The 21,432-nt window shown below is 39.2% G+C and overlaps 1 protein-coding gene across 2 annotated transcripts in view; it reads right to left on the bottom strand.

The window, feature by feature from the left end:
- MEIS1 (Meis homeobox 1) overlaps nucleotides 1-21,432 on the bottom strand; it is a 130,951-nt gene that overhangs the window by 45,605 nt on the left and 63,914 nt on the right. For both annotated transcript variants that reach the window (XM_004691462.2, XM_004691463.2), the window contains exon 8: nucleotides 12,842-12,987. In XM_004691462.2, the coding sequence (XP_004691519.1) occupies nucleotides 12,842-12,987 (146 nt within the window). The remainder of the gene's footprint in view (nucleotides 1-12,841; nucleotides 12,988-21,432) is intronic.

Raw genomic sequence — 21,432 nt, 5'->3', positions numbered from 1 at the left:
AAGCAAAAAAACTCTTAAGTTTTGTAATCATTTCCACTTTCTGGCTTTTCAGAAGGCAGACTTTCATTTTTTAAAGTGATTCTCTGCATCTCAGTTCACTCTCCAAAGGTGTACATCACTAAGTCTCATAGCACAAGTTGTGAATGTTAATGCCATATTGAATGAAAATTAAAATCAAGCAAATTTCTTCTATTTAGAATCTACACAAGCTCTCTACCATGTCAAAGCAGCAATGCTGCTGATGAGCTGATGTATCACAATATCCCTTTACAGAGAGGTTTTTAAAACCCAGACATAGACTGGACCATGTCTGCTCTGCCCTGAGTAAAGAGGAAAGTAATACATTGTCTAAATGCACTCAGCATAAAAAGGTAAACAGAACATTTCAAGCCAGCACAACTCTTTCTCTGCAACAAAGGCACCTTCTCCCCAATTACCAAGACCATCATGTCAACCCTCCATGTTATTTTGGTTTTGCAAAGCAGCTTGAGTGCCTGCAGCCATGACTCCCGGGTGCACCTGTCTTGTTTATCTTCTCGTGTCCCATCTCCAGTAGTCAACCAACCAGGGCTGGAACTGTCTTTCCATTATTTCTCTGGAAGACGGTAATGGGAGCAACGCAGAGGAAAATGAACACTCTGTGGTGCTACCACGGTGGCCTTCTCATTCTCAGAGGTTAATACCCGCCACTTAGAACATCAGAACAGCCCTAAAATTCCACATGCTGTGACAGTAAACCGACGTGATGCATTCTGTTGGTTCAGATGTAAAATATGCATCCATCACCCTGGAGATTAACCAAATTATAAAGCCACATTTGAATGGTATTTTACAGATTTTTTTCCAGAGCTTCCGAGCCTCTACCCCTTAATTAAATCTAATTTGGTTTCCACATAGAGTGTTATTGAGCAGATTCACTTCGCCATCCACGTAAGCTCAATATACATCATCTTCACCTTCCAACTACAGCTTGATGAAGATGTTTCCGTGTGGGAACATTCAAGACTGATTTACGGCCCTACTGCAACAACTAAGCCACTCATCTTCCAGTATAAATGTAACACGTAAGAACAACCTAACTGAAACATATAAATTCCACATATACGTAAAAATATTATTGTCTGTAATTTAATATAGCAGAATATTTCTAAGCCTATAACCTTGCATACAGAAGCAGTTCCTCAAGCATTAATACTTAAATGGGTCATAGACACCCCATCTGTCATTCTGTCCTGAAGTCTATGAGGCAAAACCAAGACTATGCTGCCCTATTGATTTTTCTAGCATTTGCTTTAATTTACTTAACCATTGAGAAATCCATCAGTACATAAAGGGCAACTGTCCATTACTGCCTCATTTGCAGACATTCCTTCCCCTCGTTTTTGGTAAATATTTCCCTTAAATTGCTATGTGTTTACAGTGTAAAAACGAATTAGGAAAGTGCTCACACCTGTTTCTGTTCAGTAACTGCTGCACTGAGGTATATGTAACGTGCTTAAAGATAGAATAAATATCTAGACATTATTACATCTGTGTGCAAAGGGTGGTAAATTAGATCCTAATTACATTAACAGGGATTCTGCCTCCCAGCTTAAATTTTACATGAGCACTCTGCAAAAATCCAAAAGCTCTGCTGTGGTTTCTTTATGAGCTGGTGATTACAGCTACTTCCTATGCGGTCACTAAATATTCTGTTTACAAATAAATGAAGAAGCTTTGAGCCAACTTGCCAGGGTAATAATCTATTTTTTTCTCCCCCTCCCTCTTCCCAACAAACCCTCGCCACATATGCATGGCAACAATCAGGAGCCCTGGCTTCATCTAATTACTCCATCACATAATTTCACAAATTGCCTTGTCACTGGGGAGCCAAGTGCAAAACACGCTCACAGTGGGATTTCAGGCAGCAGCTTTCATTTACTACTCATTCCTTGTTAAATTAAACACGAAAACACCAGTTGTGTGAGAGAAGTCAAAAAGAATGCCTACAAATGAGCCGACAAGTGTATCTCCTATTTACCATTTCACCAAATACCCTCCTGGCAACAGGCATCTAGAACAGGGGGAGGAGCCCTCTGGCTGGCCCATTCTCATTTCCACGGAGCTGCTACAAGAGACCATAAGCAGAAGGCCAGGAACACATGGGTTTCTTTAGAAAGCACGGCTCGCGTGTAGCAACAGGAAGCACGGGTAAAATGTAACACAACAGGAGTCTCCAACCTCTCTCTCCTGTACCCTTCCTGCCGTATGAAACGCCTGACCCTGACCCACACACGAGAACTTGTATTTCTATGAGATGAATGATGCTGGCCCTTTGAAGGTATAAACAGTGCACCATATTTCTATTTTGGCTAGAAAGGAGGCATCAGATTCCACTCATCTTTAAAAGTTCTCAAACAGGAAGATCATCAATCAAGTTCATACAGTATTAGATGTTTTCCTTTTAAGTATTAATGCCTTGCATGTTTCTGAAACACATCAAGATAAATGCTTGCCCATCGTACTACGGATGTGGGTGGAAGGAAAAGAGTGTACAGTGGGTGACATTACTAGAGGGAGTGAACCTGAGGTTACATCCCTGGAAGCTGACATTTTTACATCAACAACTAAACACAGGCACTGGTAATTAAAGGTATTGCTTTGTAGCTCTGGAGCCAGCAGGGTCAGGTACCGTTTTACATCACAAACCAGTCCTTTATGCATGTAGATTTGCCAGCATTATCTGCACAGGGAGAAGGAGACATTAACAGCAGCTGTCTCTCTGCTTTTACACTGAAAATTCTATTCATACAGACAGGTGGAGTAATTTAAAAGCCAATGTGGTACAATTTCGATGTGACTAATGTCACTGCCTACTAAAATGCCACCATTACCACTGTTTATGGAAACATTACTAAAATTACATTTTATTCATAAGAATTTTAGGATTCCGGTTATTACTAGCTTTAAAATGATCAGACCTCAGTGTCATACCCCAGAGCAGTGACTTAATTCTCCAGGGTTTAGCAGCCTTCTTTGCTGAGAAACGACAGTGGGATTGTAGTTTCAAGAGTAATCGAGGCTGCATAAGCAGTTTCCTCTATCTCCATAAAGCAAGTTAAAGATATAGCTCTTTGGTGCCCTGGACACGTGACAGGCAAAAATCTTCAAGGTGCTAAACTCTGTGTTCGAAGGTTTACTTAGGATTTGTATGAGCCAGGATTCCTCACCCCCAAACCACTTGTAGACATTGTTCGTAATAGACAAGGGCAGAGATTTAAATATTTCTATAAAGGGGGAGTGAATGTTCACATTTAGTATCTGAAATTCTAAGTGTACAAATTATTACAATTGCACAAAATATCACTAGCTATAGCTATGCTTTTTCATGGCCAGACTTTTCTGGAAAAAGAATCTAGATAGGAAAGGGCCATCCTTGACCTTTAGTTACCAATAGCACCCAGCTGCATTATAAAATCTTATGCCAAGCCCTCTGGCTCATATTTTTATTTAAAAAACACTAATTAGCTCCTTCATGGAATGAGATTATAATTATACCTTTGAACTGCCACAATACAATTCAATTTGCTCTGTGTTTGAGAGGCAACGTGGTGGGAAATACATGGAAATTTAAGTTAGGAGATTCTGGTTTCAGCTCAGCCAGTTCCTAGCTTTTGACCTTGAGAAAAATCATTAACTGCCCTAAATTTCATTTTTGTCATCCTGCCTACCTTACAGGATTGTCTTTAAGACTGCAGTGCATGTGAAAACATTAAGCTGCAAAGCACCAAAAAGATACAGACTTTAATTTTATTTTTAGTCAATTTTTTTTCTATAAGATGACCCCATTTCAAAAGGCAAGCAATTACTAGATGCTTGTGAAAACATGATAAAAGTAACATTGTATAAGCAGAAGATAATAATCTCATTACTTTTTTAAAAGTGAAGTCAAATCATTTCTGTGAAGTTTTTCCCTCCAAGAAGTCTAGAAAATATTTTTTTAAAAATGATAGGAATTATCCCTAATGTCTATAAACTACAATAGAAATGAGCTCTACTCATTGATTTTTCTTAGGGTCAAGCCTCCTGTCTTCTGGATGTCCCAGATCTTTCTAGAACACCAAATTCTCAGAGGTTATTTGTGTCATGGGAGAAGTTAATGTGAGAACAGATAAAAAAAACAGACCATAGAATGTTCATTTAAGAGCAAAAACACCTAAAAGGTTAAGTTCCTATGTGGGGTCTTTTTCCTTTTTTTTTTTTTTTTAAAGGGATAACATCACCAACACATTCTAACTCAAGTATTTAAGTCAAATCAAAGGTCTCTATTTCAGGATATTTTGAATAATATAAAGCCAAGGAATTTGTGTCTAATTTCAATAACCACTAACTCATGAAATTTGCATTTGTACCATCAAAGTATGTGAGGTGTTATCTTCTCTTTATAGTTGTCAAAGATAGAGCAGTTCCTTGAGACCCACACTCACTGGGCTATAAGTTCCTGAGTGAAGACAATTTGCAATGGCAAGAAAAAAAGAAGCAAAAGGTCTTTAAAATATTAGAAAATTGCCTGTTGCAGTTTTCAACTACTCTATGCTCTCAGTGGCAATTCTACAGGCCCCCCAAAACAGGTGCCTTAACTGAACTCCTGAAGGCTATCTCATGCTCTCAACACACAAGGGATTATGTCCATTGACAAGAACCAACTCTACCAAGCTCAGGATTTTGCAGATGAGAGACAAGCAGTACGGAAACACCTGCATCCTTGTCAGGGTGACATGAAACTAAAAACCTCTATTGTTATTAGTTTGGATTCTTAACAAAGTAACTTTCGCAACCTTATGGCATCCAGTGAACCACAGGTAAGCTACGGGGGTTTCATGACATGCGCAATAGTTCACTGCAAACACACGCAACAGTTCACTGCAATGTGGGCTCCTCCCTAGGTTGCCCTCTGGCAAGGGCTTACATCAGTAAAGAGGGAAATATCAGAGCTCTGAGCATAGCTATTTAGAGGATTAAAAGAAGTAAAATGGATCAGTGTTCCCTACTAAGATTGCTGCAGATGGCAGGGGTTCAAAGAGATTCACTCCATGGAAAAGCATCCCAGTACAGAGATAGGCACACACAGTCACACATCCTCAAGAAAGACTGGAGATATAATGGGGTGTTTCCTGTTAAGTCAAAAAAAAAGTATCCTAAATTCCACAACATACAGATTTACTTCCATTGGCAAAACAACCAACCAACCAAACCAAATTGGAATCCTTTCTAAAACAAAACCATCTGATTTTCCTTTGGCCAGACCTTCATACTTTAAAGCAAGTTACCATCGCTAGAAATCTTAAATGCTGAGACAGTAAAAAGTCAAGTTTATATTCAATAAAATTCCTAAGACTTGGACTGAGTTGGTTTCAAAGATAAACTCACACATATCTATATGGTGCTCCAGTTTTAATCTGAAAGATAAATTGGGAAGGAGCATTGACTGAGTTTGATATTTTATCTTCAAAAATATATCATCACTAGGAGGAATCAAAAGAAGACATGATACTGATATATGCTTTGAAGTACAAATGGCTGGCTAGTGTTCAAACAGTTGTGTGCATCAGCAACCATCGTCTTAATAAATCGTGCTTATATGGGCACTTTTGTTTTTAACCTAATCCTTTATTTAATTAACCCGATTAAGAGTGCATCAGAAACCCAAACTTAGCTTTGGAAACAAAAGGAAACTTTTAGAATAATTAACAAATTGCCAGCCAAACTCTATTCAAGTCCCTTATATAAGGTCCCTATCATCAGTGAACTGAATAACAAACCATTTGACCGAGCACAAAAATCTCAATCAGATCCCTAAAATAACCCAGAACCCCAGTGAGATCTCATGCTTTAAGTCCAATGGATATATGGATAATTTTAAAGTTGAACTTTTGTTTCTGCTTTTGATTGTCCCCCTTTCCCCACCCCCTGGCTCCTCATCAACAGACTGTAATTATCCCAGGTCAGAGATGCATAAGTTTGAGTGGGGAAGAGAGACCTGGGCAAAAGGAAGGAGGTGCATGGAAGCCTTGGAGAGAACTCCGCCAGGTCACTAATGGCCTCTGGGGCAACAACTTGGAGAACAGGCTGATGCTTCGCCTTTGATCTTCTAATTCACAATGATCATTAGTATTAACTCTGATTCTTCTGGGTGAAGAATTCCAGCTGTAGCCTTTTCAGTTTACCTGACCTAAGAAAATTCATCACCCATCCCATTAGGATTTCAATAACCAGCTAAAAAAAAGAAAAAGGCAGTGTGTCCCAGAATCTAGAAACAACTCTGCTTCATTGCTTCATTATTAGGGCAGAGCTTATATGATGTACATCACAGAAGAATTAGGGCATTCCAGTATTACCCCTAAGGAATTGAATATTCTATTCCACTTTCTTCCTGAGACAAATGATCCCCAATCGAGTAAATAATAGCCAGGGTTCTTCCTAATCAAAGTTGGAATTTGCTATCTCCAGAGTAGCAGAGATCTTTTAAAATTAGGAGAGAGGGACTTGTCATTCAAGCCTGGTTTAGTTTCAGCAAAGTCCTTCCCTGACATCATCATTGCTAAAGTATGTGAAAGTAATGACAACTACACAGAAGGGGAAAGTGGGAACCATAAATATATTCTTTTATTGATGTAAGAGCTCATTTTTATTATGGTAGCTGGACATATGAAGGGAGATGATTCTAATTTCTTAATAATTCTTACTTGTTTAGATATTTCCTATATTAATTTTTTTTCAGACATGATTTTTTAAAATAATATAATAGTTTGTTTTTACATCATTTTATGCCTTTTTCCATCTCAGTTGTAATCCCCACGGGCTTCCCACCACCAGATCACCCATGTGCCATCACCATTGTCCAGTGTACTTCTCTCCCCCTGCCGTTTTTGATCCCATTCCCCACTCCACCCCCACAAAATGTCTCTGGTATGTAGCTGTTCATTATTATTATTATTATTATTTTCTCCCCTGGCCCTTTATATTCCTTCTATGAGTGAAACCATCTGGTATGTTTCCTTTTCTTTCTGGCTTATCTTACTAAGCGTGATCTTTTCCAGCTCCATCCATGTTGCTGCAAAAGTCATGTGTTCATTTTATTTTGGTTGCTGAGTAATATTCCATTGTGTATATGTACCATAAGTTTTTAATCCAGTCATCTACTTTTGGGCATTTGGGTTGTTTCCATGCCAGATATGATTTAAAAAAACAAACAAACAACAACAAAAAAAACTTCCAAATTGCTTGGTGGACCTGTATAATTCTCAGTTTCTTGTTAAACATTAATTTGGTTAAAAAAAAATATGGTGACCCTATGACCCAGCAATCCCACCCCTAGGTATCTACCCAAAAGACACAAAAACAATGATTGAAAAAGATACCTGTACCCCCATGTTTATTGTTGCTTTATTTACAATTGAAAAAACATGGAAGCAGCCCAAATGCCCAAAAGTAGATGACTGGATAAAAAAGATGTGGTACATATATAAATGGAATATTACTCAGCAACCAAAAAAGAGAAACACATGTCTTTTGCAGCAACTTGGATGGAGCTGGAAAAGCTCATGTTAGTGAGATAAGCCAGAAAGAGAAAGAAAAATACTGGATGGTTTCACTCATAGCAGGAGTATAATGGACCAGGCAAGAAAATAACAAAAATAATGAACAACCATATCCCAGAGACATTTTGCGGGGGTGGAGTGGGGAATGGGATCAAAAACAGGGGTGGGGGTGGGGAGGGAAGTGAACGGGATTATGGTGATGGCACATGGGTGACTTGGTGATGGGAAACGTGCAGGGATTACAATTGAGATGGAAAAAAAATGTACAAAATGATGTAAAAATAAACTTATAAAATAAAAAAAAATATGGTGATAAAGTGTGGCTTTCTATGATTTATATCCCCACATGAATTGTATCCCCATCTGAAGAAAACATACAGTGATGACGGAAGCAAAGTTTGCTGTTATCTCCACAAACTCTCTCTCTCCACCCAGGCACATGAGTCTGAAGACAGTATGAAAACCAGTTAAGGGAAGGACCATCGTCCCCGAGTACATTGCATTACCTGACTGATATTTCAAGCAAGAGCTGGAGAATAGGATCTTCCTGCTCACCACCTTAAGACTGATGGCAATAGGGAAGCTAGATGATAAGGGACAGTAAAATATTCACTGTCAAAACTGGCACAGTAGAGAGGTGAGGAATAGAAAGACACAGAAATGGAAGTATTAGAACACATTAGAGGTCCTCTATTTTATCTACCTTTTGAGATTTCACTCACCTTTATCAATACAATGTGTTATTTGGATACCAATTATGAGCACCTTTTCATTGTAATAATAAGAAACAATATTTAGAGAGCAATTCTCCCAAAATTGCAAGCAGAGTGGTGGTGGCACTAAGATGTCACTAACAGATCTTGTTACCAAAAGCAAAACCAATGAAATAGCATCTGTCTTTTCTAGTGCATTCAATCCCCAATTCAATTCCATTCACTCTACCCTTTGAGTGGCGGGCCCGCAGGGCACTTTTCATCTAATAGTGTTTCCATGGAAACGCTGTTCTCAACCCGGGAGATTCAACAACCCCTCACATTGGTTTTATTCATATTGAGAGGAAAGTTTTATATATCAGAAGTCAAGACATAAATGTGACCATATACACACAAAAGTATTTTCCAAGCTAGAATTCACCCCCCTCCAAAAAAAACAAAGAAGGAAGGAAAGGAAAGAGGGAGGGAGAGAAATGATGTTAATCTGTGAAGATGGGAGTCTGACTTAGTGACAATTTTTGTCTCTATGGGATCCTCGTGATCAATGAAAGGGTAGGGAATCCAGTGTATTCAATTGACTTTGAGGATCCACCCCCTGCTGGTCAACACCAAGTGTGTTACCCCTTAAAAAGGTTATGCATTTTAACAATCTCCACTCTCCCTAACCTTCAAGGTTCCAGGAACACACAAAGGCTCTAAGTTGGAAAATATGACACTTCATATTTTAAATGAGAAACATAATGACTGTTTTTCTATTTAGATTATATTTCAAAGAGTAATGTCTTAAGGTCGGAAAACAAAAAGAAAAAAGACCCTAGATTTTACCTTAAACATCCTATTTACTGCTCCTCCTCTTTGCTAGGCCAGCAGACTCATATCTTTGTAATATTATATGCAAAATAACCATAATATGTAAAGCCTAAACATTATGACTAGTAGGTTGTAGTTATAGTTGGGAAAATGCCCACAAAGAGGAGGAAAGGGAAAAAACTTTGACATGACATATGTCCCTGAACTGACTGTGACCACAGAGTGACTCAATCACAAACAGTATTTTTATTGTTTGTAATAATTTTTCTTCAGACAAATGCAAGCATTTCTATTAATAAAACTTTATTTTCTAATTCTTTCTTACTATCTAAGTAAGGTCAGTCATTCTTTTCAATCATCTCTCTTTAAGAGACCTCTCTTTATCAAAATTGGCACTCAACTTAAGTCAACGCTGGAAATTTACATCACCGAAATCTCCTTTCACCCATAATCACCAATGTTTAAAACCTGTTTCCTTTTTCTTTTATTGTTTTCGTTATACACAAGTATGTCCAGTTCAGCTTGCTAGAGACTGTGAGTTCTTAGGAATGGAGGTTTATTTCTCTCTCTGGAGTAGTAAAATGTGCTACTGATTAAGTCTACCTGTGGATAAGTACAGAAGAGCACATTTTTCTGATGCAGCTGTGGTGCAAATCCAGAAAGGGATTTTGTTGTTGTTGTTGTTTTAAATTCAGGCCCATTCCACTCTTCTAACACACAAATGGTTGAATGCCCTTTCAAAGGCAGATCTTTTAAATCAAATGAGCCCAATGAAAAGATTGACCTATTTATTTGTAAAAGAAAAAAATAGCAATTTGCTTTCAAAAAGGTGTGTAAGACTTTATAATATGCCTTTTGGCATTTAAAAGATTAGTTTTTACAATTTGCTAATAAATTATTATTGCTAGTGTTTTAATTAGCCAGAGTCTCCGTTGCTCTTTTATGTCTATCAAGCTTTTCAAAAAGGGTTTTCTAGACAGGTTGCATTAATCACAGAGCAATAATATGATCACTTAAAATTGGCACAGTCTTCCAAATGAATTGTACATCCCTGCAGACCTCATAGGAATAAACTTGAAATCAAGTCACAGAAGGATTAGAATTGAGATGTCAGTAGCTACATTTGGACAAACAGCAAAACTCTCTTCTTTTTTTTTTTTTCATAGATGTTATTATAATCAACTCTTGACTACAAATATTACCTAAGCAGTTCTTGGCATTTCGTCAAGATACGTAACAAAATAAGAGTAAGGTATTTCTTGTAACTGGAGATCTATTTGCTCTTGCAGTTAGAAAAGGGGGAGAGGTTTCTTTCCCATGGAGGAAGAAGAGGGGGAGAAAATTTAAATCTACCCCCTAACTTTGCTATATTCAGATGACGTTAAAAGAGCACTTGCTGTTCAGAGCCTTATGATTATTAATATATTTGTACAAGCAGCTGGCACTAGAAGGGGGAGGGAGTTGGGAATATTCAATGGAAAGCAAGAGGCAACTTCTACGAGCATTCATAGGAAGCCAGGGAGAGATGACCGAAGGGCTTTCCCCTTCTACAGCAGTGCTACAAACCAGCACAGACCCCAAAACTAAAGAAAAGAGCCGGATATCAAGAAATCAGGCAGTTCATGAACAATTTCTATTCCAATTGTCCTAATTACATATGGACCACATAAAACATTTCAATGCAGGCAACATGCTAGCCGCTAAAAAGTTTCTTATTTCTTTTCTTTTAAGAAGATAATATAGCTCTCAGCAAGGGTCTTTACAAGGACAAGACCTAGAAAGGCAGGAAATCTGGTAGATGAATAAAAGAACTTGTTTCTCCCTCTCCTGACTCTATCTAAACCAATATTTGATTATATTTTATTCAGGGGCACCTCAGCTTCAAGCAAAGCCAGAGCTCCTTTGCAGATTGAGATGAAGGCTAAGAAATCTATTCATTTTTTCTGTTCGCATAGGACACAGAGCTCGTTTGGTGAAGACTTAAGGGTTGACTGGTTTTGTCCCCTCTCCCCACCTGCCCCCCCCCCACTGCAGGTTGGCTGGTTAGCTCTGATGATGGAATATCAGCATGGCTGCATCAGTTCCTCTGACCAAGTGCCATTTCTTATCTCCTTCTCACACTATTTTTCATGCCAAGCCCTCTAGACCCGACTCCTCTCCCCCTCCCCCCCCATAATGGTTGATAACACTCAATAGGCATCTGGCACAAGGCAGATCTCAAGCTGTCTCTGCTTATACAAGTGTCAGCTAAGTAATGGTACTCAGATCAGATTTTAGGTAAACTTAATCAGATGTCAGAATCAGCAGAACAATCAAATCTTCAATGAACCACCAGCATGAATCAGTCCCTAACATTGATTCAAAAGCGATCAACAAATTCTACTTACTCTTTGGAATCATGATGCGAAGAAAAGAAGGAAGGAAACTTTTTTTTTTTAGTTACTCCTGCTGCTATCAGTTTTCATTTTACTCACCAGGACTAGAAAATATGGATTAAGTTATACCCTGGAGTGTTACTGGAGGCCCAGCCTCTATCTAGAGGAGGTGGACCAATGTGCCTTCCATCTTCCCTGCGGGTCTCCCGGATCAGTGTGACTCAAAGAGGAACATGGCTTTGAATGTGGACGTTGGGCTTGAGTGTCAACAGGTCTGGACACATTTGCAACAACAAAGAATTAACTTTGATATTAATGAAAAATGAGTAACTTTAAGAAAAGCAAACTGTGTTAGTTACATAAAGGTTTGCTCCTGTATATTAAAAAATAAATAAATAAAGCCAAGCTTTTTAACATTCACTCATCTTAGCCTAGACTACAACCTGTCTAAATTCACCCCTTTATCCCTAATACTGAAAGTCCCTTTTGTCAGCAATTTTGCTGATGCTTAAAATATTATTTTACCCATAAATTTTCACTTTGTCTTTTTTCATCGATGTCATGAAATCAGTATGCACTTATAGAAATATCCGCCAAAATATTATGATTATAAATATTTTCAACATGAAATTCATTCAGAACAATAACCAAACCAAACAAATCCCTCAGTGGCATAAAGCCCCAAACCTCCAGTTTCTCACATCTCCAGGAGAATTCCTGCAGTGAAAACAGCAATACTCACACAGACAATATAAACTGTTACTCTGCTTGAAAAGTCACAAGGGACTACACAGGAAGAGCTGACTCTATATTGCTGTTTTCCTTTACAGTTCTAAATACAGGGACAACTTTCACTGTGCAGCTCTGACTCAGATGAACATTTTGTAATGGAAGCCAGTGCCTTCAAACCACTTAAAAGCAAATTATGTGAGCATCTTGCCATTGCAACAAGATTTAAATTTTCCCAGACTGTTCGCTATAAAGGTCCACTAAAGCATTAGAAGAAATTAAGTCCTTCTCTCTGGGGTTTGTCTTATTTTCTTCTTAGTGGGAGCTGTGTCTAAGTACTTAAAAGTCACACTGAGAGAAGCGACATCATTAACATACATACTTCAGATCACAAGTGTACATGAACTCCTAAACCTTCTAACTTCGAAAGTTAACAAAATTGCAATACGAACTTCAAATAAAACTACTCATTTGGGATAGTATCTAGGAAACAAGTGCTAATACTTTTGTAAAAACTGTGGGAACACAGTGATTTATGAAATATTCCAAGTCCAGAGGGATCAAATTTTTTTCTCTAGCAAAACGGGTTCATTGTCCATATTTAGTGTACATATGTCATTTAGAATCCACTTACTGTTAGATGCTGGAACAGCCACGCCCTCATGATATTTGTGGCTACTTTGGGAAAGATGCCACGCTTTTTGTGACGCTTTTTGTCCTTATCTGGATCATCATCGTCACCTGTGCTGGGGGAAGCTACACTGTTGTCCAAGCCATCACCTGCAAACATAGTGAATCAAATTTTGACTGATGCTACCTTGACATGCTTTATTCAAATAGAATGCCTTTGGATATAAACAAAACCAAAAGAGCAATATAAATGATTAATTGTTTATTTGGTACTCTTTTCTTTTTTTCAAGACAAGGAGAAAGTACAAGGCCTAAGCTCAAAAGTAGTCAGGTCTAAGGAACTTCTTCCAAAGAACAGTGTGAAAGGTCAAAGGGAATGGAGGGAAATATCCAATCTCTTTAGCAGCTCTGTTGCCATGGTAATCATTCCCCTGTGTACAGCTGAGACATGTGAAGAGGAACTCTGACTGGGGCATTAAATATGGCGGCAGACTTGAGCAGTGGTGCTGTCTGGCCTGCGTATTCAAATCCCCTAAAACCAGGAAAAGTCATTGACGTCAATTTATAAGAAGATACATGGAAGATATCAACTATTTCCACGAGTGATCTATCTTAAGACTAGTTAAAGTAGGCCATTGAAATATAGCTAATCCATCATATAAGCAGTTTGACATACGAATGCTTCGAGTAGAATATAATTTTTTTTGTCAGAAAGAGTATCAAGTTTAGTGAGGGAAAAAACTGGAGTAGTGTTAAATTAGAAAACAGTTACTATTTACATCAAATAAAGTAATGCTAAATAAAAGTTAACGGTCAAGTGGAATTGTATTACACTAATCTAGGCAGTTTCTAAAAAATTTCTTCTAGATCCAAGTTTTTCTCACTGAAAAGTCACCTGCTTACACTTGGCTAGATTTCAAATTCTGTTTTCCTACTGGATTATGTAGAACATTAAGGGTTTCTTTTCCCTAGAAATTACTTTGGCTGTGACACAATAAAAACAAGCAAAAAAAAAAAAAAAAAACCTTAGTATTCTTAGTATTCCTTTGACAATGTCATAGTTAATAAAAAAAAATAAAAAAATAAAAAAAAGGAATTTCAGCCTATGTAGTCACACTGTCCAAAACAAACCATGTAGTACAAATAGAAAGTAAATACTTCATGTTTTGGGCACAAAAGTCAACGGGGGAAACAATAAACCAAATCTAGTGCACTAAAAGTAACTTAGCTTCTGTCTCAAATGCTTCTCCACCTGGTGCCCTAGCTTTCTGTGGAAGTTACTGGACCTTAGAAAGGAACAGCCTGATCTCAGATGAACTACCGCAGCAAAGCCTAGCAATGAGGTAACAAACAGATCTGAGAGCACCATCACTGGGGAGCCATGGAGAACACTCATGCAGGCCAAAGAGCCACACAAGTTGCCCAGTGACTGTAGAGTGGAAATAGTCTCAGCATCGATTACTTTGTCCCATGAAATCTGTATTTCTTATTTTTGTTACCCAACTATGATACAAGTAGAAAGAATTCTTTGTCTTGGTTTCAGTTATTTCAGTTTCATTCACTACAGTTAAACAATTTTCTTAACAGTTCTCTCTGGAGACACTCCTCTACCACTAAAATAAGAAAATGTCTCCCAAATTGCCTCAACTTACACTGAGTTCAAATTTAAAAACTTTGCCAACTGAGGATTGGAATCATTTCACCATTTCTGGCTATCATGGCAAACACCACCTGACTAAACTTTTGCAGAACTTTACTGAATTGAATTTTGATTTATCAAAAATCTACCATTTTACTGTATTTTTAAATCCACACCCTGAGTGTAGGTTCTCAATGAGAAAGAGCATGAAGATCTACAATTCCAAAGCAATTCCAAATCAATAAAGAAAGTGCTCTGTTCCTGTTGGGTGACAGGCCCAAAGCCCCTCAGCCAGGCAGGACCGGACACTCAGATCCCTAAATCAGTGCTCAGTCCACACCACAAACTATTTGCATGACCAAGTGTTTGATAAGGAGTCCCCTTGGATTTGCCTAATAAATTCTCTGAAAGTCCAGTATTTAAAGAGGCTTCTTATTCAGAGGAGCAGTTCACCATATAAAATAACAATTCATTAAAGAAACATGAGAAAAGCAAACAGCTCCACAGCCATTTAAAATTTCAATGGGCTAATCCACTCTCAATATGCAAAAGGTAACCCAGGAAAAGAAACATATTACTTGTCCATTGATTAAAAATGAAAAGCTTTGAACCTAAGGACAGTTTTTCAACACCTCTCCATGATTGTTTTCCACCTTAAAAAAATAGCCTTTCTATCCATCTCCAAACCCCTTCACATTAATTTAGCAGGCATTGCCTAGTGCCTGCCTAGAAGAGAATTCATTGATAATTTATGGAAATATCTACTAAAATCCAGAGGAGATGACTTTTTTCCAGCTTTGTGCATCAATAGATAATCAAGGCCTTAAAGCAGCCTTAGCTTCCCATTACCTCAGGCAAAAGAATTCCTGAAAGCGTGCCTTCAGGGCACCTGAATTATATACTCCATTAGGAGAGGAAGGCTTTCTGCATTCCATGTGTAACACTCACCAGAACCTTTCCTGTTTATTTCTGCTGTATGAAAGCAGAAGCATTAGGAACAGAATTTTTTTAAGTGAAGACTTATGTAGATACAATGGAGAAACCTTTCAAGCGGGAGCCAGATCACCCCCTTCAGTCCCTGGCAGTGACCTCTCCCGAATAAAAGGTTTCTATTACATCATTAGCTCAAGCCAAAAACAGCCTTGGCTTAATGCACAGTTTGTTCTTCCTACTGTTTTTAGGCAAATACAGCTACTTTACTCCCATCTGGGAGGGAAATTACACTGCTGGGTTGTAATCTAAGACAAGATTTTCATTGGAAGCAAATGCTTTCAATCCAGTGTAAATACTGGTGCATGTTCAGAAAAGCCTAAAACAATAAACCCTGCTCCTTCCCGACACAAGTTAGGGAAATGGAGAAGATGGGGACGGAGAAGAGCATAATAAAACAGCCTATTCTAAAAGCAAACACTTTCATAGATTTTAATAAATTGTTTAACCTCTTCCACTTTCTAAAATTGAAAATTGATCTCGAAACGTCTCAACCTCAGAGGAAAGTCTAAATGGTCAATTGTACCTTTAGCATTGCCATTCACGCTGCAATCTGATACAGTCACCTCTATGTGGTCTCTGGAGGATTTATTTCCTTCTTTTCATTTTTAAGATCACTAAACAAACTTGGAGTATGCCGGCCGGCCAGCCGGCCACACTGCAGCAGGCAGCCGCTCTGAACCACATTTGTAAAATGTCAGCAGTGACTTCATTCCTGGAGCTGACTTCTCCTGCCGCCAAATGAAGGCAAACTGAAAAGGTGGAAATAATCATAAAAATGATGCTAGTCCATAAACAAGCTTACAGCCTCATTAGGATAGCAGTAGGCTCCAGTGGGTGATTTATGCTCCTTTTGCTGATGCTATGAGGAAATGCCATAGGGCGACTTTAGCCAATTGCTAATGGTTTCTGACAGCTTCTTAGCAACTAGTGCAAGCAACGTTGTGGCGTTTGCTAGTGACAGAAACCGAAAATGTCATATTATCTGCCCATGTGTCATGAAGTCCATGTGGCAATTAACTAGCAGGCCAGTGTCTGAGGGGCCAGAGGCTCCTGAAAATGGCCTTTGGCTATGCAGAGGCAGCCGAGGGGGGCTGAGCTTGTGGGCTGCACGTATGCAACATTTTAATGCAGAAATCCGCTTCCTTGCAACTTCCTGGCTCTGATGAGAGTGGCCACTCAGATCCTTTCTTTTCCCTTCACTGGCATGAAACTCTAGGCTGCTCTCTCTAGGCACTGGCTCTGGTGTTATCAGAAGACTCTAGAGTGATCTGCTTTGATGTGATTATCCGAATGGCTACTTAATTGGCAATACCTGGCGCTGTGCTTTTCGGAGATTCCAAGGTGCTAGCACTTTTCCTGCTCTCTCACAAATTAGTCTGAAAGGATTTAAGATCACTGAAGCAGACTCATGGCCTGTCAGATTGCTAGGAGTAGAGGAACTCTGCGCAGCAACAAGGCACTATTTAAAAAACACCAGCTTCTAACAAGCAGGGGGAGAATCTTGGCCACACTTTTCAGTTTCCGAGCTATCAAAACCATGCACTATATGTCAAACTGTCAAACCTTTCAGCGTGGGCCATTTGCCCTTTCAAATAATATTTAAGAATTGTTTTTACAAAATTTTATAGGCCATGGTCTAGTGAAAGAGGCCAACCAACAAAGAAAGGAATTTGTACTACAATTCGTCTACGGACAATTTCTTGTGAGACCTGGGCCTGTCCCTGCGGAGCAAGGCAGGTGACCTGTGGCAGCTCCCAGGCTGTCAGCGAGCTCAGATTTCAAACACGCTCAACTCAAACATCCCGAGTAGCCTATTTAAGCATGCCCAGGCATTTAGACTGTGCTATCTCGTGCCTTTCAAAGCAGGATAAAGGGGCATTTATCGTATTCAGGCCATTCAATGGGTCAGACTGACCGTGTCAGCAGGGGCTCCTCTCCAGCAGGTCAAAGCCCTGCTCCCATTTTTTTTTTTTCTCTCCCAACTAACTCCTTCTCTCTCCCAGGGCTGCCATTCCCAAGAATCTAGTTGGAGGAAAGTAAAAACAAGACCCACCAAAAGGACCTAAGATTTACATCACAACTGATCGGAACTTCTGCTGTCAGTGGGCCACAGGTATCAATGAAATGGGTTGTCTGTCAGAGGCTCTTTATGTCATAGAGGCCAAACTCCTAATTAGGGATATGAACTTTCAACTGCCGGGGCAAATGAAAGCATAAGCTTTGCTGGAAGTCAAGCTCGAAGCTACCCTAGCTTCAAGATCATCCCATTTACAATTTGTGGATGGATTCCCGAGGCTCAGTCAGGTCCTCTCCTTAATCTTTTACTGTTTTCCTCTTTAAGTATTTTGGCTTAGAGGGTTAGTCCCCCAAATGTACCTAGATTTAAAAATCAAAGCCATTTACACTCATCTCTCTTGTCAGTTTGCTCATATAACACATATATGTGAGTAGAATGTGGTAGAGTCCTCCTCCCCAACCACCTCTAAATAGCTGGTAGAACATTTCTGCCTCTCTAGTGGCTGCTGGTGCTAACATCCTACCAGTATAGGGGCTGGGTTTCCTCTGAGGGGGCTATCTGGATATGCCTGATATCCAAGTTGTTAGGGAAAAAAAAAAAAAAAAAAACTAAAAACTACTCAAAACCTACTTCTCTAGCTCATGGCTGTGTCTACTTAACCAGAACTCAGATGGGATAATGTTTCTGCATTACGTTAAGAGGAAAAATGGTAAAAATTATAGACAGCCCTTTCTCAAGAACCAACTAGAATACTTCAAAGTTTTTGGGGAGGTGTTTGTCTTCATTTACAATATGTAATAGCTGCCAGAATGATTTTCCTAAGACACATATCTGATCATATAAGCCTGGCACTTAAAATACTTCTGTGGCTACCCTTTGCCTGCAGGAGAAAGGTCACACTTTCTAGACTGGCATGAAAAGCCTGTCATCATCACTCTCCCTGGTATGTTTCCAGCTGGTATTCTACAGAGTCCTGATGTGCACTGGCACTCACACCTCACCCCCATACCTGAGCCTACATGATGTTTTCAGAGTGTATACACACACACACACACACACACACACACACACACACACACTTACTGCTCCCTGGCCTCCTCCTGTCTCCCTATGTGGGCCGCTCACCCTGTTGCATCTTTCCCTCCCCTCCCCCAACAAGTGTGGTAAACTCCTTGGTGAACTTTGAGACCCAGTTTAACTGCCCTGTCCTATAAGAAATATTTGCTGGACTCTAGCTGATTAGTGACACCACTCCCCTATTCTGGCTGATTTTTCTTCTGAGATTCCTCCATCAAACGCACATCCTGCTCTACCAGCATTTTGTTGATTTCTGTACACATCCCCTCAACCTGATTACAGAATATGTGAAATGGCAACAGGGTCATACTCCCCTCTAAGTCTCTAACTTCAGGGTGACATTGGTATAAAGGGTACAGACTTGAATGTAAAGGGAATGGACTTATCAGTTTCTTATGAATGAGAGAGTGCAGTTTTAATTTCCAGTTGTTACAATGCCTTCTGATGCATACATAAATATACACCTGGAAAATAATCACCAGTAAAATACAATAAATTATAAGGAAACACAAAGGAACATATTCCCCAAAGCTTAGAAGTTTCCTTGGAATCTAAGTTCATTTTGGACAAAAGATAGACTAACAGTGAAAGGATCTAAGCTCTTTATAATGTTTGCCATAGCCTTCAGAATACACCCGTACTTCCTGCGATTATAATTTCAAACTCTCTAACTAAAAGTTCTTGCTGTGCATGCTTATTTTCTAAGTTTAAAAAATAAAGTCAAAGCTATGTGTTTTCTTCTGTATTTCTCTCAATGAATTAATTATGCTATGACTCTATACTCATCTTACAGTTTTACCACTGTAAATAAATGCAGCTGTCTTTAAGGAGACATTTTGTCCCAGGCTAAGACTTCAGATTCACACTTCAGACATATGAGTATTAAATTCTGGAACTCTGGCTTTCTTTGGTTTTGCCACATTATTGTGTCAGTGTTTCCTATGACATTCCTCACACCTGCAGAAATGGTGTTTTCTGGTGAAAAAAGGTTTATCTGAGGGCCTCAGTATCTGATACTTCAGTACAGAATAGACATGTCATAGAGTCCTAGGAGATATTAGAAAGGATTTTTAAGACAAATGAAAACAAACACAATCCCTTAAGTCTGATTAGACATTTTTAAGAGAAACACAGTTCACTTCAACTATCTCCAAATCTGCAGCCAATATACAAATATGTAATTGTCTAAATCCAATGATTGACTTTAAGTTTAACTTTAATTAGGGTTCTCTTAACTCAGCTTCTCTTTTGTATCTTCTCCCATCCTTAGGTGTTTAATGTTTCCTTGTTTCTTAGTTCAAAGTGACTTTCAGATGATCAAAGAATAACAAAGGAAAGCACATTCTCATATATTTCATTTTACCACCCATGACTTTCCTAAAATATTTAAGGGGAGGCCCTCCCTGGTGGCGCAGTGGGTTAAAGCACAGCACTAAGAAGCTTAAGCCACTTCCGCATGAGTTCGATTCCTGCCTGCCCCGGAGGTGACCACATGGCGCGGCAGACCTCTCCTGACCCACACGCTGCTCCCCTCAGCAGTGTACTTCATCTATCTGCCTGTTCTGCTCCCCACTGTGTCTCTGGTGAAGCCTCTCGCTGCCCCTGAGCCTCTGGCCTGTACCCCAGTTCTGTATGCACAAATAAATAAATCTTAAAAAAAAAAATTTAAGGGGAATCTTTGGGAAGCCCAGATGAGGAGTGAAATGTCGGCTATACCAAGACAGTGCTAATTTCTATAAGGGGGTTAACAGATACCCTATTGTGCTGATTAAAAAGGTGAAGGCAAGAAGAAGGTGGGGAGAGGAGGACGGAGATTAAGAAAAATAAAATTTTAACATATTATTGCACCTAGAAAAGAAATGTCTGGATGAGCTTCCTCAGGTTGGCTTCACAGAGATTTGCAATGAAGCTTTTCCTTTCTAGTTGAATTTAGGTTTGTTAAACAGTGACAAATATGTGTTAATCGTTAACCACTGTGGAATGAGCTCACAGCGTTATTCTGCCCTTTAGTAGACTCCTGACATCACAGAAACTTAAGGGGAGAAATGGAGAATCACACCAGAAGCAAGGACCACTCTCTAGGAAAGTACTGTCCCCTGCTTTATTTTATTTTAAGATTTATTTGTTATGTATTCAAGAACTGGGTGGTAGACCAAAGGTGTGTATGTGGAGAGGGGTGGAGATGAGAGAATTTTCAGTGACAGAGTGGGGAGCAGAACAGGCAGATACACTGAAATGCACTGCTGAGGGGAGCAGCCGGTACTCAGCAGCCGGTACTCAAAAATGAGCCCTGTGTAGGTAATCACCTGTTGCATAAAGTCATTCTTATTCATTCATTTAACAAAAATGTATCAAATTCTTGGCTCTCCCTTGTGGCCCAATTGGTTAAAGCACTGCATTCCGAAGCTCTCCGAAACCACTTGTGGCTTCGGACCCACATGGCACAACCTCTCGCCCGCTGCTTCTCTCAGCAGTGTGCTTTGTCAATCTACCTGTTCTGCTCCCCACTCTGTCTCTGGTGAATCCTCTCACCTGCCATACCTCTGGCCTGTACCCCAGTTCTGTAAGCATAAATAAATAAATATTTTTTTAATGTATCAAATTCTTTCATTGTCCCAAACATCATAACAATCACTGAGACACAAACTGAACAAAATCAGAAGAGTTCTTGTTTCTATGAAGCTTTCCAGTTAGAAGGCACAGATGTTAATCATAGCAAATAAATGGACAATTGTACTCAATCAGAAAGAAATAAAAATAAATCTATCAGTGTGTGAAACAAAGAAAATTGACTCGGCAGGAGTGATCTCAAGCAGAAATCTGAAGAGTGGAGAGAAGTCAATGAGGTAAATTGGATAGACTAAAAGTC

This window comes from Condylura cristata, unplaced genomic scaffold (assembly GCF_000260355.1).
Source record: "Condylura cristata isolate star-nosed mole 26May11 unplaced genomic scaffold, ConCri1.0 scaffold00031, whole genome shotgun sequence".
NCBI classification, from domain to species: domain Eukaryota; kingdom Metazoa; phylum Chordata; class Mammalia; order Eulipotyphla; family Talpidae; genus Condylura; species Condylura cristata.
The sequence above is the reverse complement of the archived record's forward strand: the minus strand, read 5'-3'. Positions and strand labels throughout refer to the sequence as shown.